This window comes from Astyanax mexicanus, chromosome 8 (assembly GCF_023375975.1).
Source record: "Astyanax mexicanus isolate ESR-SI-001 chromosome 8, AstMex3_surface, whole genome shotgun sequence".
In the NCBI taxonomy this organism is placed as follows: domain Eukaryota; kingdom Metazoa; phylum Chordata; class Actinopteri; order Characiformes; family Acestrorhamphidae; genus Astyanax; species Astyanax mexicanus.
In genome coordinates this window covers 57,706,522-57,725,420 of record NC_064415.1, presented here as the reverse complement: position 1 = coordinate 57,725,420, position 18,899 = coordinate 57,706,522, and the positions used below count along the sequence as shown (strand labels likewise).

General features: G+C 37.6%; 2 protein-coding genes and 1 long non-coding RNA gene across 3 annotated transcripts in view; 1 reads left to right on the top strand and 2 right to left on the bottom strand.

The window, feature by feature from the left end:
- LOC125803799 (uncharacterized) overlaps window positions 1-18,899 on the top strand; it is a 42,276-nt gene that overhangs the window by 6,237 nt on the left and 17,140 nt on the right. The gene's annotated exons all lie outside the window — the stretch shown is intronic.
- On the bottom strand, window positions 769-6,616 carry LOC103022462 (complement factor H-related protein 1). Its single transcript, XM_022677664.2, has 9 exons — window positions 6,412-6,616; window positions 5,426-5,608; window positions 3,472-3,648; window positions 3,183-3,362; window positions 2,818-2,862; window positions 2,227-2,388; window positions 1,506-1,646; window positions 1,312-1,328; window positions 769-895 (listed from the first exon to the last, which is right to left on the bottom strand). The coding sequence occupies exons 1-9, from the start codon at window positions 6,476-6,478 to the stop codon at window positions 893-895; spliced, it is 975 nt and encodes a 324-aa protein (XP_022533385.2). The 5' UTR covers window positions 6,479-6,616; the 3' UTR covers window positions 769-892.
- Window positions 7,296-18,221, bottom strand: zbtb41 (zinc finger and BTB domain containing 41). The gene is made up of 11 exons (XM_049482032.1): window positions 18,060-18,221; window positions 14,653-15,949; window positions 13,586-13,793; window positions 13,157-13,226; window positions 12,149-12,296; window positions 11,930-12,059; window positions 11,293-11,388; window positions 9,744-9,850; window positions 9,558-9,663; window positions 8,973-9,061; window positions 7,296-8,155 (listed from the first exon to the last, which is right to left on the bottom strand). The coding sequence occupies exons 2-11, from the start codon at window positions 15,920-15,922 to the stop codon at window positions 7,560-7,562; spliced, it is 2,820 nt and encodes a 939-aa protein (XP_049337989.1). The 5' UTR covers window positions 15,923-15,949; window positions 18,060-18,221; the 3' UTR covers window positions 7,296-7,559.

The window sequence follows — 18,899 nt, the reverse complement described above, 5'->3', positions numbered from 1 at the left end:
TTAAAAATTATGAGTTTCTTTGATTTTACCAAATTGAAAACCTCTGGAATATAATCAAGAGGAAGATGGATGATCACAATCCATCAAACCACCAAACTGAACTGCTTGAATTTTTACACCAGGAGTAAAGCAGCATAAAGTTATCCAAAAGCAGTGTGTAAGACTGGTGGAGGAGGAGAACATGATGCCAAGATTAAAAACCAGGGTTATTCCAACAAATATTGATTTCTGAACTCTTAAAACTTTATGAATATGAACTTTTTGTTTTCTTTGCATTATTTGAGATTATCTGAAAGCTCTGCATTTTTTTTTTAGTTATTTCAGTTATTTCTCATTTTCTGTAAATAAATGCTCTAAATGAGAATATTTTTATTTGGAATTTGGGAGAAATGTTGTCTGTAGTTTATAGAATAAAACAACAATGTTCATTTTACTCAAACATAAACCTATAAATAGCAAAATCAGAGAAACTGATTCAGAAACTCAAGTGGCACACTGGCAATTTAAAGAAAACCTTTAATAAAACATTTAATGGACGTCTCTTAGAAAATATTTTATTTCACTTAATTTTAAAGCAATTCTATTGGTCCATTCATCATGAAATTTTGATACAATATGAATAACCACTGTAAGATTCACACTATGTCAGAAAGTGAAAAAATAATACAATATCTCTGATTATACGTACTATAATTAAACATACCAGCTATAATAAGCTATAAAATATAACAATGTGCTCTACAGTAATAAAGAAACACTTCACAGATCTACCGCTATAAAATTCTTTATTCAAGAAGAGTCTTTATTCCGAAAAAGAAAAAGATTTGAGTCGCTCTGCAGGTTTATGGGTATTAGGTGTGGATGTGGGATTAAGCCACGTGTTTCAGAGAGATCACTGTTAAAACAAGAGGAAAATTCATTACACACTTATTTATGATTACTGTATAATTACACTTATAATATCAACAGATATGAATCTACTTTTTACTGTTTTTATCAAAAGAAAAAGTCACACTGTTCTCATTTCCCATTATATATCTACTAGAAACAGATTATATCTGTACAATATCATTTATTCTACTTTAATCCTGGATATATGGAGATATTTGCAGTGCATTATTATAATTAGTATCATGACATTCTGGATCACTGACTTCTGTTACAAATCTGATAAAGTTCTTGTATTTTTTAATATCTCAGTTAGGGTTGTGTCATATCATATTGTAATTATATGCAATAATAAAATGTAATGATCTATTGAAGGCAATGGCTGTCAAGACAAAGTGCTTTTTCTTATTGTAATAAACTCACCCACTCATTCCAACCACCTGAAAAGAAAGAGGAACAAAAAGAAACGTCAAAATGATCAAACTCCTGAGGAAAAAACTGCTTAAACACATCTTTACTTAACCTGCTGCCCGTCAGTAATGAACACATTCACAGGAACTGGGCTGAAGTAACAAAGAGGGTGTTTTGTGCAGGAAACACACTAAAAATACACTTACATCCTGTATAGTACGCTCTTCCATTATCACATGTCACATTTACTCTACTGTGATCGGTACAGTTAAAGCTCTCCTGCTCCCCGTGGGTCATATATTCTCTTTTACGGAAATCAACCGCTGACTGATCCAGTTTACATGGAGCTGCAGACAAAGAAGAGTATCAGTAAATAATCAGCAAATCATCAGTAAATCATCATCAAATCATCTGCAAAACATCAGCAAATCATCGGCAAATCATTGGTAAAGCATCGGAAAATCATCTGCAAATCATCAGCAAATCATCAGCAAATTATTAGTAAATCATCAGTAAATTATCAGCAAATCATCAGCAAATCATCAGCAAATTGTCAGCAAATCGTCAGCAAATCATCAGCAAATCCTCAGTAAATCGTCAGCAAATCGTCAGCAAATCGTCAGTAAATCATCAGTAAATCATCAGCAAATCATCAGTAAATCATCAGTAAATCATCAGCAACTCATCAGTAAATCATCAGTAAATCATCAGTAAATCATCGGAAAATCATTTGCAAATTATCGGCAAATCATCTGCAAATCATCGGCAAATCATTGATAAAATCATTGGCAAATCATCGGCAAATCATCGGCAAGTCATCAGTAAATCATCAGCAAATTATCAGTAAATCATCAGTAAATCATCAGTAAATCAGCTCTTCTTTAAGCTTTGTTACCATTATTTATTTATTCAATAGGATAAACTAACCTTTACACACAGGTAACTCAGACCACTGTCCGTTAACACACGTCACTTTTAAGGGTCCCAGACGTTTATAAAGATAAGCACACTGAACTTCTAACGTCACCCCGTCCTCCTGCTCCACAACATCTCCGTTCTCTATCATGGGGTAACCTGTACAATATCTGACTGAGAAGAAAAGTCAGATTATTAAATAACAGCATTAATGATTACTGCAGCTGAAGGGGATTCAGGTAAGTTTAACTTTAAGTTTAACATGGTAAAACATGGGAAAATAGTAACAACATGGTAAAACTGCAAAAAAATATGGATAAAATGTAGTTCAGTCATGGCAAAGGCATGTTAAAACAGAAGGTAAAAGAAGGTAAAACAAAAACAACATGATAACACATGGGAAAATAGTAACAACATGGTAAAAATATGGTAAAAATAAAAACGTGGAAAAATAGTAGTAAAATTGTACGAAAAAAATATGGTAAGCATGGTAACAATAAAAGCATGGGGAAAACAGCACAAATATGGATAACGTAGTAAAATCACGATAAAGTCATGGTAAAATGTGCTAAAATCTTGGTAAAATATAAGAATATAACTCACCTGGCTGTGCTGGCTCTGCAGGGGAAGGACGAGGCTCCTCAAGAACTAAAAATAAAAAAAGTACAGGCCAATGAGAGAGTGAATAATGAATAGACTTACATTTTTCAGATTAATAAAAAGCATTTTTTTCCCTATTTCTTTCCCCATTTTCTCCCAGTATATTTGGGAGTATATAACCCACCAGTATATAACCCACCCAGAGAGACCAAGGGCAATTGTGCTCTCTCAGGGCTTCGGCAAGCTGCATGACTGAGATTCGAACCAGCGATCTCCCAATCATAGAGGCATCGCTTTAAAAAAAAAAAAAAAGACCAAAAGCAAAAAGTTTCTGTCCCTGTGTGAAAAAGTAAGTGCCCTATTCTTACCACACTGGGGTTCACGAGTCCAAACCTTCACCATACAGTAGCTGATTTTCTGTCCAATCAGCTCATATCCCTTTTTACACTCATATTCCACCTTTTCATGTAAATCAAAAGCGCTCCGGTACGGCTGCTTTATAACAGCGTGCGCAACATGAACAGGAGCGTCACATGCAGAAGCTTTTCCTGTAAAATAAAAATGACTGTATTTATTATATATCAGATTAGTGTTGTAGTGTTCTAATGTTCATAAAACATTTTAAGATTATTATTTTTGTTTTTTCAGATCACTCACGGGAACACACCGGCAGCGTCCACTCCCCGTCCACACACACGGCCTCCTGCCAATCCGTCTCAAACTCATAACCTTTATCACAGGCGAACGTAACGCTGCTGTTACTTGGATACGAGGTCTGTACTGGCTGCACTGGTTCAGCATGCGACACTTCTGGTGCAAAACAGTCCCTTAAATCTGCATTAGAAAAATATGCATGAGTCAGTGAATTAATGTTTCAAAGTACTTTTACTATAACATGCTGTAAATAATATGATAAAAACACTATACTGTATATAATAACTCTGTTCCAAAGAAGCAAAAAAAAAAGGTGATGTGACAGTCTAATCGTAAGTGCAGATTTCATAAACTATTACTATTTTTATTTTTTTATTTATTTAAAGAACAGGGATCTATCAAAGGATGGTCTTCACAACACATTGGTGGAAGTGTATTTTAGCACGGACTTCTTGATGCTCATCAGGCTCATCAGGCAGATTGTGTACAAATGGAGGAAATTTAAGACTATTGTTACCCTCCACAGGAGTGCTCGACCAACGAAGATCACTCCAATAGCAAGATGTGTAATAGTCAGAGAGTCTCAAACAACCCCAGTGTAACTTCTAAGCAACTGAAGGCCTCTCTCACATTGGCTAGTGTTAATGTTAATTTTAAGTCCACCATCAGGAGAACACTGAACATGTATATACTGAAATGTAGTGAAATCATGGTAAAGATATGGTAAAATGTTAAAAATAAAATAAAATAAACAAATGTAACGTTACAAATATGCAAAAATATTTGAAAAACCCTGAACATTTTTAAAAACAGGGTAAAATGGTGAAAAAAATACAGTAAAGGTGTAAACTCATGAATACAGCATGGGAAAACTAAGGAAAAAACATTAATATAATTGTAGCATGGTAAAAATTGTTACAACTTTACTAAAACATGGTACAACATAAAAAATAGTGGTACCACTTTAAAATAAGACTACCTTTATAAAGGGTTTATAAATGGTTAATTACAATTAGTTTATTAACGGTTGTAAGTGATTGTAATTAGGTTGTAAATGCCTTACAAATCATTAATAATCAGTTATAACACATACGTAGAAAGGGCAACAATGACCTGTTGTTTGTCAAATAGTGAACCCACAGCAATCTATATTGTTGCCCTTTCTATGTATGTGTTATAACTGATTATTAATGATTTTTAAGGCATTTACAACCTAATTAGAAACCATTAATAAACTAATTGTAAACCATTTATAAACCCTTTATAAAGGTAGTCTTATTTTAAAGAGGTACCAAAAATAGTAATAACATGGTAAAGGTAACAAATAAGGTAATATGGTTTATGATCCAGTCTAATACTGTTTTCTTTTTATTTGGTTCTTCATGTCTATATGTTAGACTTTTTTGGTCAAACGTATGCAGATAAACAGCTAGATTATCCAAAAGCAGTGTGTAAGACTGGTGGAGGAGGAGAACATGATGCCAAGATGCATGAAAAAAAAAACTGTGATTAAAAACCATCAGGGTTATTCCACCAAATATTGATTATTTCTGAACTCTTAAAACTTTATGAATATAAACTTGTTTTCTTTGTATAATTTAAGGTCTGAAAGCTCTGCATCTTTTTATATTATTTGTTATTTCAGCCTTTTCTCATTTTCTGCCAAACATAATAATAAATGCTTTAAATGACTAAATTATTATTTTAATTTGGAATTTAGGTTAAATGTTGTCTGTATTTTATAGAATAAAACAACAATGTTCACTTTACTCAAACATAAACCTATAAATAGCAAAATCAGAGAAACTGATTCAGAAACTGAAGCGCTCTCTTCATTTTTTACAGAGCTGAATATGTAAAATATTAAAGGGTTTCGACGGTCTACAGTTAGAGCTGCTGAAGATAACAGTGGATTGGTTGTCAGATCACAGTTGTTATAATGTAGAGCAATACGTACCAATACACAGAGGGGTTTGGGACCACTTTCCATTTTCACATTTTATCACCCCCCACCACGACCCGGCCGAGGACTTCAGACCGGGATCACAGCCGTAGGAGAGATCAGAGAGGTGCTGGTAGCTGAGCTGCTCGGGGACTAGATAACCGTGTTCTAGAGTCGGACTGAGACAGTTCTGAGCATCTAAAGGGGAAAACAGACCAGCCCTGAACATCTCAACATAACAACGCCTATCATACACCAACTAGGGTGAGCAGATTTGGGTTTCTGAAAAGAAGGACACCTTGGGTTTCTGTTGGGGAGTCTGTGAAAGCCTTCCTTTTTTTGTTGTTGTTTATTTATTTAGTTGACGGGGACAATGCTCATTAATCAAACGAAAACAACTGTAAATAAGCCAGAGTTAGCCAAAAAAAGGCTAATTTCATCTGCAGTCCCTAGCCAGCTCTTACTATGGCAACCTAAATTAAAAACAATAAAATACATACAAATATTACAAAAACAAATGTCCATAATACACAATACAAACAATACAACACAATAACAATTGACAACAGAACATCCTATAATACTATATAGAACAATATAGAATGTTCAGTATTCAGTAGGCGGCGGTTCATGCTCTATTGTTCACACATTTGATTATTAACAAGCCACAGTTTGAGCTGATTAATGAAAACTGAATGAAAATTACAAATTACTCATAAAATCAACTCCTCCGTAAATGCACACTTTCATGTGTTTGTTTGGGCCGGTCAAACAAAATCCCGGACGATTTTGAAATCCCCCCGGGGCATTTTTTTAGGTCTCAAAAGTAGGACATGTCTGGGAAAAAGAGGACGTCTGGTCACCCTAACACCAACCAGCCACAACATTAAAACCTCCTCATGGCCCTCCACAACACTTCCTCAACTTCAACAAACGATTGCTACTGTTGTTTATTGTTATGGCTGATCAATTTAAATGAAAGTTCTGATCCAAACTTTTACCTGTATTGGCCTGAAATAGCCAACCGCAGACAGCCAGCAGAATAATCTTCATTTTACTCTGTTCCATCTTCACCTCCACCTCCAATTTTACGCTTCTGGTCAAAATAACGTGTGATTCCTTTTAGACTCCCTTTACCAGAATCCAGCAAAATTTCGTCACTGCAGTTTTTAAATCAATAGAATTGACACTGGGTTGGGCATGCCCACTAAAGGTCTGAGAGGGGTCATTAAACCTGCTAAAGGAAGACATATATATATATATATATATAGCTCTGGGGGAAAAAACACTAGAAGAGACTCTGTCAGTGTTTCTCTGATTTAACTATTTATAAAATTAACTACAGACAACATTTCTCCCAAATTCCAAATCAAAATATCGTAATTTAGAGCATTTATTTACAGAAAATGAGAAATGTCTGAAATAACAAAAAAGACCTCAAATAATGCAAAGAAAACAAGTTCATATTCATAAAGTTTTAAGAGTTCAGAAATAATCAATAATTGGTGGAATAAACCCTGGTTGGTTTTTAATCACAGTTTTTTTTCATGCATCTTGGCATCATGTTCTCCTCCACCAGTCTTACACACTGCTTTTGGATAACTTTATGCTGCTTTACTCCTGGTGCACAAATTAATTCAAGCAGTTCAGTTTGATTTGACGTTTATGCATTTTTCACTACTTTACTTTGCTACTTTACAGCCCTAAATAGTTAAAAAGATAGTCAAATAGTAAAAACATGGTCAAATGATAAAATGTGGTAAAAGCATAGTAATTCTGAAATCGAAAATCAGATGACCCTGTATTGTATGTGCACACATTAAGAAGAATGGGACTGAATAACAATTTAGTTTGACAGTGCATCGCTTAAATCATGCAAGACAAGTTTTTTAAACAGGTTATGCATTTAGATTTAATGCATTTTTCACATCATTTCATTCACATTTCCATTTTCCCAGGGTGGAAGTTTGACTGAAGCGGTCCATCAAATCTATACTGTAAAATACATACTGCAGCTTAAAAACACATCCTTACGTTGTAATAATGTAAATATAATGTAATAATAACTGAAAAAGAGAGAGCATATTGCAGAGCAGCATAAAATAGAGTGGCAACACTGATGAATTAATCTGTTCATTTATCCGAAGTGCTACTGAGCATGCTCAGAAGCAGCCATGCTCTGGACGGTGGTTGCCGTGTCAAGGCCCAGCAAGGTCCCGAGGTACGACTGGTCCCGGGGGTCCAGCATTTGGTCTGGTCGCACCGGGTGCACGATGTTGGCCGGCTGGGGCGTGAGCGTGTACTTCTCCAGGAACACCAGGTCCGTGGCTGGCTGGTAGCTGCCCGGCTGCTGGACCTGCTGGACTTGCTGGACCTGCTGGACCTGCTGGACCTGGACGTGGGGCAGTTCAGGCTCCTCGGGCAGCTGGACGGGCACCAGAGTGACGGGGACACACACGTCCCCCTGCAGGACGCTCTTGTACGCTTTGGCCGTTTCGGGGGCCGTCAGGGGCCCCGTCAGCTTGTCGTTGGAGGCGGTGGAGAGACTGGACGGGGACTGACTCACAGGGCGTCCACTGTGCACGTGGTCTACGTGGTATTTTAGCTTGTCCTTGCGTTTGAAGGTGGCGCTGCAGTGCGGACAGTTGAAGGGACGCACGTCCGAGTGGATGACCATGTGCTTCGTAAGAGTTTTCTTAATTCGGAAGGTCTGGTTGCAGATGACGCAGCGGTGGGGTTTCTCTCCTGTAGAGTTTAGACGGATAAAAGAAAAAAGTAGAAAATTAAAATAAAAGTAGGACAATACCTTAAAAACAAAAGCTGTACTTTATAATGTCCTTGGTTACAACTGGAGGTGGGCGGATCGATCCAAATATCGATAATATTGATACTAATGCTGGTATTGATATTGAGTAATACTTTTTTAAAAAGATCAATGCTCAATCTTTTTTTTTAATATATTTTTTACACTGAATTGCACTGAAAGTAAGAAAATTCCTATTTTTATTGTTTTTCCTAAGAATAATTCTATTTGAAACAAAGAAATTAGAAAAGAAACTAGAAAAGATGTCTAGTGAGGGGAGAATTTTTATTTTATTTTTGTTTTGCGGTTTCTCCTTTTCTACCTCAAAACAAAACTTTGTTTTGTTACTGTTTCATTGTTTCTAAACAAAAATGTTGATTGTGATAAAGTATATAAAGTATTTTGTTGTCACGTCACAATGTCGGCGAAATTTTTTCCTATGTCTTTTGGATCCTTTGGCTCTATAAATCTTAAATTATATTGAAAAAAAGTATCGGTATCATTATCGGCAATACTGGCCCTGGATTTACTTGGTATCGGATCGATACCAAAATTCCTGGTTTCGCACACCTCTAGTTACAACCCCAACATATACTGTATTTTTCACACTATAAGGTACACCGGATTATAAGACACATATATTTTACGAGCTAATGCTAATGCTGCTCCAGCAGTGCTAGCCGGGGTTAGCAGCAGGCTACAGACCGTGAACACACTCACACACACAGTTGTGAGCGATAGCAGATCTTTAATCTTTACCTGAATGTGTTCTGAAATGTGTCATGAGGTTGGTCTTCCCTCTGAACTCCTTCTTACACACTTCACACTGGTGCACAACAGCCTTGTACCTGCAGGTTTAAAGAAATGACATTTAAATCCACCTTATTTATCGCACTGAAGCTCCACAGATTGATTAAAACCCTGACAACAGTCAACAGTCAGAGACGCACTGCAGAGCATCAAACTGACTTTTAACTTAATAATTAACAGAATAAAGAATAAAATAACATTGATGTTCCCTTATTAAATGAGCAGCTGGTGTATCTTCACAGCGTGAGTGAGCAGCTCAGTATCTGTCTCTGCTGAGATATGCAAAAGCGCTGCACTGTTAAGATACGAATGCGACAAAGTCAAAGCTCACTTGGCTCTTAAAGGGAATGACAGCTGACACACTGATTGGTTTATTTCACGTTAGGCCCAAAATTAACCACACATATAACTTTTTTTTGCGACCTCACGATACCATCACGATACAGTGACCATTGGCGCTGTAAATCGCTAAAATAGGGCCCTGTAAACGTAAAATAAATTAAATAAAATAGGAACCACAGGATATATGTTTACTTTCGCCAGACTTTCTCTCCCAGGTGAATGCTTTTGTAATGGACAGCCAGGTGATCGGCACGTCTGAAACACTTCCCACACTCCTCACACTGGTGCGCTCTCTCTCCTGCAGAAAAACACAGACAGCGTTAAACAAAGACGTAATTCTGTAAAAGTGAGAGATTTTAAAATGACTGGTTATGTTACCTGTGTGGATCTTCCTGTGTTTCTTCAGATGATCATGTCGAATAAATGTTTTTCCACATTCCTCACACTCATATCGCTTATCATCATGGTGAACACGGAGATGCAGCCTAAAGAGACGAGATAAAAACTGGTCAAATAAAAATATAAACAGGTCACACAATACTAAACACACAAAAAGTTTACCTTCTTTACAATAAAGGGATTTTTTTTATCATTATAATTACATTTTAAGTTATTGACCCTATTAAATTAAATTTGACAATCTAATGCAGATATTTCTTAAAAATAACTCTCTAATATTTTTGTTTTTTTCCATTTTCTCCCAATTTAGCTAGGCTAATTGTCACACCCATTCAGCTGCAACTCAGCTATATATCCCAAGGTTCACAAGGAGGGCGACTCTGGTGGTTCTGATACATCAGCTCACAGACGCAGCCTTGTGCTGATCCACATCACCCTAAGAGTGATGAGGGGAAAGAGAGAGCGCCATCTACTGATCTACTGTACACACCCAGAGAGGGCAAGCAAGAATAATTGTGCTCTCTCGGGGCTCCAGCAGCTGATGACAAGCTGCATAACCGGGCTTCTAACCAATGATCTCCCGACCATAGGGCAGTGCTTAAGGCCGCTCGGTGCCCTAAAAATAACTGTATAATAATTGAACTGTATCCAGCAATATGCTGAAGGAAAAGATTATAGTTTAAGCATTAGTTATATAATAAGTAATGCTGCTGGTTTTCTCCTTAATAAAGCAGCACAAACAAAATGCTCATTGTTTTTGTTCCAACAAAGATCACAAAAGAGTCTCTCATTGTGACGGTATGAGAGAATGAGATCGCTCATGTCAGCAATTACATATTTAATATACTGTGTGAGAATAATTATCACTTTTTGTATTTTTTGGTTATAAATTCAAAAAAGTATAGACATTTTTTTAAACGATACCCAGTCGTACACACTAAGAAAAGTAAAAGAGTATAAAGCTTGTCGCTGGGGCTGTACCTTATATTGAGGTACAAAAAAGTACCTTTCAGTGAAAGTCCTTTTTTGTACCCATGTTTTTTGTGCCAGTAAATATTATAAAGAATACAAACATTATAAATATTATCATCAACTGAATATGGCTCAAAGACTTGATGATCCAAAATGGTCTTGCTTTCAAATATAAAATGTGCAATTTAAATATATATTGTTTATTAGTGCAGTGATACAGAATACTGAATGTACCTTTTGACTGCAGGTTAAATGGTACAAATTTGTACTTATTGCTGTTAGAAATTACTTTGTACTTCAGAAGGAACAAATCTGACCCTGTAAAGACCAATATTTTACTTTTTAGGGAACAATTATGAAGAGTGTACCTTCGAGTACAAAAAAGTACTCATATCGTACCTTGTTTTTTATTCATCATCTCAAATTATTTATTTAATAGCTACTATTAATGAAGCATCAAATATATATTATTTATGTATTATTTATCTACTATGAATTATTTTCAGTGATTATTATTATTATTATTATTATTACAGCTGTTTCTCCTCTTGTTCACCTGTAGGAGCTGCCGTGGCGGAAACTCTGTCCACAGATGCTGCAGAGGTGAGGCTTCTCCCCGCTGTGGATCCTCAGGTGCTCTCTGAGTGTGGTTCTGAAATGAAGAACGAGATGAAGAATGAGGTTTAATGAAGGTCCTTCTTTTTATATATATATATATATATATATATATATAATTTTATTTCAAATTTTTCCCATTTTCTCCCCAATTTAGCACAGCCGATTACCCAACCCACTCACTATACATGTGAAGTCAGCCACTGCTTCTTTTCGAGCTGCTGCTGATGCTGTATCATTACCGAGTAGCATCACAGCGCTAACGCTCGGAGAAAAGCAGTGCAGCGACTCGGTTCTGATACATCAGCTCACAGACGCAGCCTTGTGCTGTGGACATCACCCTTTAGTGATGTGGGGAGAGAGCGCCATCTACTGTACTGTACCCACCCGGAGGGAGCAGGACCAATTGTGCTCCGTCTGAGCGCCGGCAGCTTGATGGTAAAGCTGCATGAGCTGGATTCGAACCTGCGACCTCCCGCTCATAGTGACAGCGCTTTAGACCGCTGGACCACACGGCACACCATAAAGGTCCTTCTTTATCAGAATGTTACTATAAAAAAGTCACACCCATGTCTCACCTCTCTCTGACAGATTTGCCGCAGAGGTAGCAGGTCCACTTCCTCTTTCCTCCGTGGGTGCACTCGATGTGCCTCTTTCGATTGCCCGTGTCGTTAAACTGCCTTCCACAGATATCACACGGGAAAGGTCCTGAGATAAGAAGGTCAGAATAAGAAAGCTGAAAGATTTTGTTTTTCTGAGACAAAAGAAAGCGTAATTTCTAAAAAAAATAAACTCACCCAGATGAAACTTTTCCTGGTGTTTTAATCGAGCGAAGCGTGATTTGAAGTAGTCGTCGCAGTACGCACATTTAAAAGGCCTGTCCTGAGTGTGCAGGATCATGTGCTCCTCCAGGTGAGGCCGACGAGTGAAAGACTTGTGGCAGATCTACAGACATCAAAATACAGGAATTATAAAATCATATGAATTAAAATGGTATTGAAAATGAGTATTTTTCGCACTATAAGGCGCAATTAAAATCCTTTCATTTTCACAAAAATCGCTTGTTTGCTTTATACTCCAGTGTATCTTATGTATAAATTCTATCAGTCAGGTATTAAGGAGCAGTAAAGGCCCTCCACTGAGGTACAGAGTTATACAGGAGTTTCAGTTTTAGCATTATCTGCTAACCATGCTAAGCACTAGCTCTTTTGCCGTTCAGAGGTGTGTATTATCAGACTGTAATATCAGCCTGCTGCCAACCCCACTTGCACTGCTGGAGCAGCATTAGCATTACCTGCTAACCGCAGCTGCTAAGTGCTAGCTCTTTCACCATTCAGAGGCGATATCATATGAGACTTTAGTCTGCATGCTTACCATGTTAAAACAAGCTATGTAGGTTAGCAGCTAATGCTAATGCTGCTGCACCCAGTCTTAGTGGAAACCTGGAAATCTAAGCTTACTGTAAATAAACGGAAGTGCTGTACTCACCCAAATAAACAAACAAACAGTTTTTAGGAGAGAAATCTGTGTAGATTAACATCCAGCACTCGTTTAACTTTAAAAGAAAATGTTTTTTCTTAGGAATTACAGTTTTGTTTACTGAGGCGCTTCACCCAGTGGTGAGACCTTCTGAATGAGAAGGGAAACATGCCGACACCACTGTTCCTTACTAGTGCTGCATAATGTGCCTTATAACCTCTTATGTATGAAAATAGACCAGAAATTAGACGTTAAAATACCTGAAATCATTCACTAGAATGCATCACGCGTAAACATAAACATGTATAGTGTTACTAAAAACTTACATCACACTTCCACCCTTCACTCTTCCTCTTCCTCGCGCTTAAAAACTCCTGGACGCAGTCAGGGTGGAACCTGAAAGCAGAAAAAAGGAAATGATACAGGCAGCTGTTAACTTTTACAAATAAAACTGTTTTAAACCTATAAATGTAAATAACAGTCTAATTATCTATTTATATTCTAACTAGAATCTATTTCTACTTACAAACACTGATGTGAGGTGTAGTGCAACTACGTACTTTTTATGTAAAAGTGTCAGATAGTGTTGGATAGTTTATATAATAAAACAATAGTAACTCAAATGGTTTCGTTCAGAATTATTTCTATACAGATTTACACTGGGTTTATTTATGTTTAGTCTGTTTTAAAGCTGTGAGTTAGATCAACTATGCAGAAAGTCATTTTATTAGCGGTAAATCTCCCAAATTTCTGACCTTTTGACGTGTTTGTTTAGAGTCTTCTTGCTAGCGTGAAGTTTGCTGCAGAAAGGGCACTTGTGGTCTTTTTTCACCACAGGAGCGTCACTAGCGTGTTTCTTCTTGTGCACAGTGAGGTTGGAATTGGTGGAGTAACGCTGCAGGCAGATTTCACACTGGAAAGGCTTTTCTCCCGTGTGCACTCTGGTGTGAATCTGGTATTTTGCTGAGGGTCAGAACAAAAAAACACAACAGATTCCTTAAAAATGAACTAAAAACAGTTTAAAAAATCTGCTTCCTTCTCAACTTTGAGTCGATTAGCCCCGCCCACTTACACTGAAGTGATAACAGACATAGAAGTAGGAGAGGACAATATTGCAATATTTCTTCTGACTGAAAATGTCAGAGGGTGATATGATTATTTTTTTATTTAAATTTATTTCTATTTTTTTTATCCCATTTTCTCCCCACTTTATAAAGCCAATTACCCAACCCACACTCAGACTCTGCCTGTTTTTAGCATCACAGTGTGGGAAAGAGCGCCATCTACCCACCCAGAGAGAACAAGGACAATTGTGCTCTCTCAGGGCTCCGGCAGCTGATGCCAAGCTGCATGACTGGGATTCGAAACAGCACTTTAGCCCATACATTTTAAAAAAAAAAACACATTTCCAATATTTTAGGGTTCATTATTTTTGGCGTGTTTGTTACAGGGAGCATTAACATTAAAATTATTAAATTTGGTACAGTTTTGAAGGTTCAGACAGTTCAGCAGTTGTCGACATTACATTATCTTATTATTACATTATATTTTTGCTATGACCCATAACAAATCAATGGAGCGGATGGATCCGAGTGGTCCATCTGTCTAAAGCGCTCCACCCAGAGAGAACAAGGCCCGTTGTGCTCTCTCGGGGCTCCGGCAGCTGATGGCAAGCTGCATGACTGGGATTTGAGCCAGCAATCTCCCGATCATAGTGGCAGCGCTTTAAACTGCTGGATTAGAAATAAATCGCTCGAAACCCCCCTCACACATGTAATCTGTAATATAATAATTATAAATTATATTTGTCAGGGCTCATTACCTATTCGATCGAACGTCTTGTCACACTTGGGGCATTTGAGGGTCTTTTTGCTGGAGCTCTGGATGATAACTGGCGCCAGTCCCTCTGGATAAACATGGCTTTTCACCTGCTCTGCTGGACCTGGTGATTTAGACACACCTGCAAAGCTCAGTTCAGTCTCTGGACCTGAAGGTGGCGCAACAGCTTCACTATCACCATCTGCTTTACTGGCCTTCCTGTGCTCTTCAAGCCTCACGTCCACCACTTCCTCCTCCTGCTCCTCCTCCATAATGAAGGTTTCTGTCTGGGCTGCGTGTCCTTCATGTCTTTGCTGCTCATCTTCGTCTTCTTCTTCTTCTTCTTGATCTTTATCTGTGTTCACGTCTGTTTGGATGTTGCGCTCACTTCCATGGCTCCCATTTCCTGTCTCCTGCTTCTTAAATCTTGTATTTCTACTTCGTGATGATTTGCGGGTGCCGACTACAGGAACCATCCTTCTGCTGACCGATTCTTCTTCTTTATCTTCTTCCTCTTCTCGTTCTTCTTCCTCCACAGCGTGAATGCTCTTGCTGTGCATCTTTGCCACGTGATTATCAAGAAACTTCTTATAGCGGAACGTCCGGCCGCATAACGAGCATCGAGTTTCTGCTTGAGGCTTCTGAACACTTTCTTTAAGACGAGGTGTTTCAGGTTCCTTCTCCTCCTCATCTTCCTCCTCCTCCTCCTCATCATCATCATTATCATCTCCTCCCTCCTCATTCTCCTGCTGCCCAGCAGCCGCCGGCGGCTCCGCCTCCCCAGCTAGGAGGTTCACCACCTCCATCATGTCGAAGAAGCATGCCGCCTCCGCTAACGCAGGGATCTGGCTTATCTGCACTTCTATCTCAGAGGTGTAGAGAAAGTCCAGCAGGCAGGAGAAGATGGCGCTCTCCACATTGTCGAAGGTGATGTGGTCCAGCGCTGGATTTTCACTCAGCTTAGCGTGGAAGTAGCTACTGCCGAACGCCAGCACCACCTTGTGGGCGGGGAAGGTTGTTCCGTGCACTGAGACGGATACGTCGCAAAACGACGGCGCTGCTTTCCTGTCCGTGTTCAGGAACTTCAGGAAGCAGCCGTCGCTTTGGGAAATCTGAAAACGGCGCTTCTCTGCACCCATAACCGCGCCAGACTGCCCATTCTCACGTTCCTCTGTCGGGTCAGGAGACGTCGTGTCTGCTCCATCCGCGTGAGCGCCCGCCTTCCTTTTTGCTGTTGGTTTCCGCGTGGAGTTCACTTTCTTTTTGGCCTTCATGACTCGGAAAAAGTCTGCATTGGAATTCTAAAAGAACAAAAGATAACACAGGAAGGGTCAGTGTTAAAATATGGAAGCCCATTCCCGCCACCTAAAAAAAAAAAAAATCCAGCAAAATGTTTTTTTTATTATTATTAAGTAAACTGCTATCTCAATATTTTGAGATACTAAGTCAATATTTTGAGATACTAAGTCAATATTTTGAGATACTAAGTCAATATTTTGAGATACTATCTCAATATTTTGAGATACTAAGTCAATATTTTGAGATACTATCTCAATATTTTGAGATACTAAGTCAATATTTTGAGATACTAAGTCAATATTTTGAGATACTATCTCAATATTTTGAGATACTATCTCAATATTTTGAGATACTAAGTCAATATTTTGAGATACTAAGTCAATATTTTGAGATACTATCTCAATATTTTGAGATACTAAGTCAATATTTTGAGATACTAAGTCAATATTTTGAGATACTAAGTCAATATTTTGAGATACTAGTAGGCAGAGACAGAAGCAGGTGAGACAAAGATGCAAAATGGATACCATCATTGAGGACTACTTCAGACGTGGATTCACAAATCATGAAATATTGGAACTTTTAGAGGAATCACACAATATCAAAATAAGCCTCCGGATCTTGGACGAGGCTGAATTTAGCTTCTTATTCGCCAGTGTCTTATTCAGATTTCCGTTCCACCTTAAATGCTGGCTGAACATTCATGCGGCCGCCTGTAGATGGCGCATTTTAACAGTAAAAAACAGCATGTAAGCAAAGTGCTGTGAAAACGCTCTGAATAAAGGGGAGAACACAATGCGAGGGACAGAGTTTAACTCTGAGTGAAATATAATGTAAATAAAATTAAATATGAATTAAAACGTTATTGCTCTCACTTTTGGCCTAATTCCCAGGTCATTATCTACAGGTGGCCGCATGTATATTCAGCCAGCATTTAAGGTATCTCAAAATATTGACTTAGTATCTCAAAATATTGACTTAGTATCTCAAAATATTGACTTAGTATCTCAAAATATTGACTTAGTATCTCAAAATATTGACTTAGTATCTCAAAATATTGACTTAGTATCTCAAAATATTGAGATAGTATCTCAAAATATTGACTTAGTATCTCAAAATATTGAGATAGCAATTTACTTAATAATAATAAAAAAAAATTGCTGGAGTATTTTTATTTTTTAGGTGGCGGGAATGGGCTTCCATATTAAAAGGAGGCGCTGTATGCTTTACAGAACCCTGTGTACAATATTATTCAACATTATTTAAAAGAGTGATAATGAACCAACTTAAAAACATAATGTAAATATTACAGATTTCATGGGTGGTTTTGAGGTAAAATATTCGAGGATTAATTTAGCCCAGCCTTATGTAAACTAGGGAGGCTCTACGACAATGTAATTATATTGGTCTAGCGGTGCTAATTTAAAATACATTTTAAGTTAATTTTTAAGTTCCTTATTCCAATCTTATTTTTTCTCCAAATTGACTTCTTGAAATTATCATTTATTTATCGTTTATAAACATTATAAAGTCAATGTTTTGTCATATCGCTAAGAATGTACGTACTATATGTATCAATAAGAATATATATATGTACTATACTGTACTATAGTGTACTATACTACACTGCACTATTACTTTACTATACTATACTATACTATATACACTATACTATGTTGCACTAGACAATTCTTTACTGCAATACACTGTACTGTACTATACTTCACTGTGCTATACTATACTATATGATATTATACTGTAGTACATTATACTATATTGTACCATACTATACTGTGACCTTTATATTTAAAAATAAAAGATGCATTATAGCGTGTAAATAAAGCCCTGCTGCTGCATATTTTGGTGTAAAGTCATGTTTACAGTCAGGCCTGCAGTAAATTCACTATAACTGGCTTTATTGAGAATATATGGGGGTATAGATGAGGATGATCTGCTGATGAAGATGAAGATGAGTCTGGGTCATTTCCATTCATTTCTCGGTGTCCCCCCTGCGCGGCTCTGTCCCCCCGCCCCCCCTCTGACAGGAGAATTTCGACACACGACCTTAAGCTGAAAGAAACGCTTCTTTCTCCGCCTCTGTCTCGTTCTTACCTCCTGATGAAGCTTCTGTAGATGTATTTAGTGAATCTCCACCCCCCGCGCGCCCCCAAACTCAGCTTTAAAAGCAGGATTCTCCTAAAAATCAGCAGAAACGACAACAACAAACCCCGCCGCAGCTCCGCCGCCCACGCCGCCTCCGCACCACCCAACAAGACGCCCTGTGATTGGCTGCCTTCTTTTTTTATTCTCTGTTATTTTAATAATAAACTAATACACCTCGTTCTTTTAGCCATAGATTACAGTGTTAATTTGCTCCTAAAATAACGCTGTTTTATTTAAATCTGAAATTTCTCATAGTAAATCGCAATTTCCTGCCACGTATGGAGCGCGGCATTATGGGTAATGTAGTTTCCAGCTTTCTGGACCTCTTAGAGACTGTAAACATGCGCATTTTAGTCACTTTTAACATAATTACAGCTCTGTAAAAAGGTTCAGAAACACTTAAGTTTCTGAATCAGTTTCTCTAATTTTGCTATTTATAGGTTTATGTTTGAGTAAAATGAACATTGTTGTTTTATTCTATAAACTACAGACAACATTTCTCCCAAATTATATATTCTTTTCAGACAGAAATGGCTGAAAAGAATATATAATTTAAAGAGAAATTAAACCCCTTGATTTTTCTTTTGATTTTTGACTCCACCTGCACTGGGTGATGTATGGGTTTAGGGGTGGGAAAAGGGGAGAGTTGACCTTTTTTTAAAGGTTAGGAAAGGTTTATACATTTTTTAAGCAGGAATTTACAGAAACATATTTTAGCTACTAATAAAAAACGGTTTAGGGTTTGGGAGGAGTAGTTTGGGAGAGGCACTGGGTGATGTATGGGTTTAG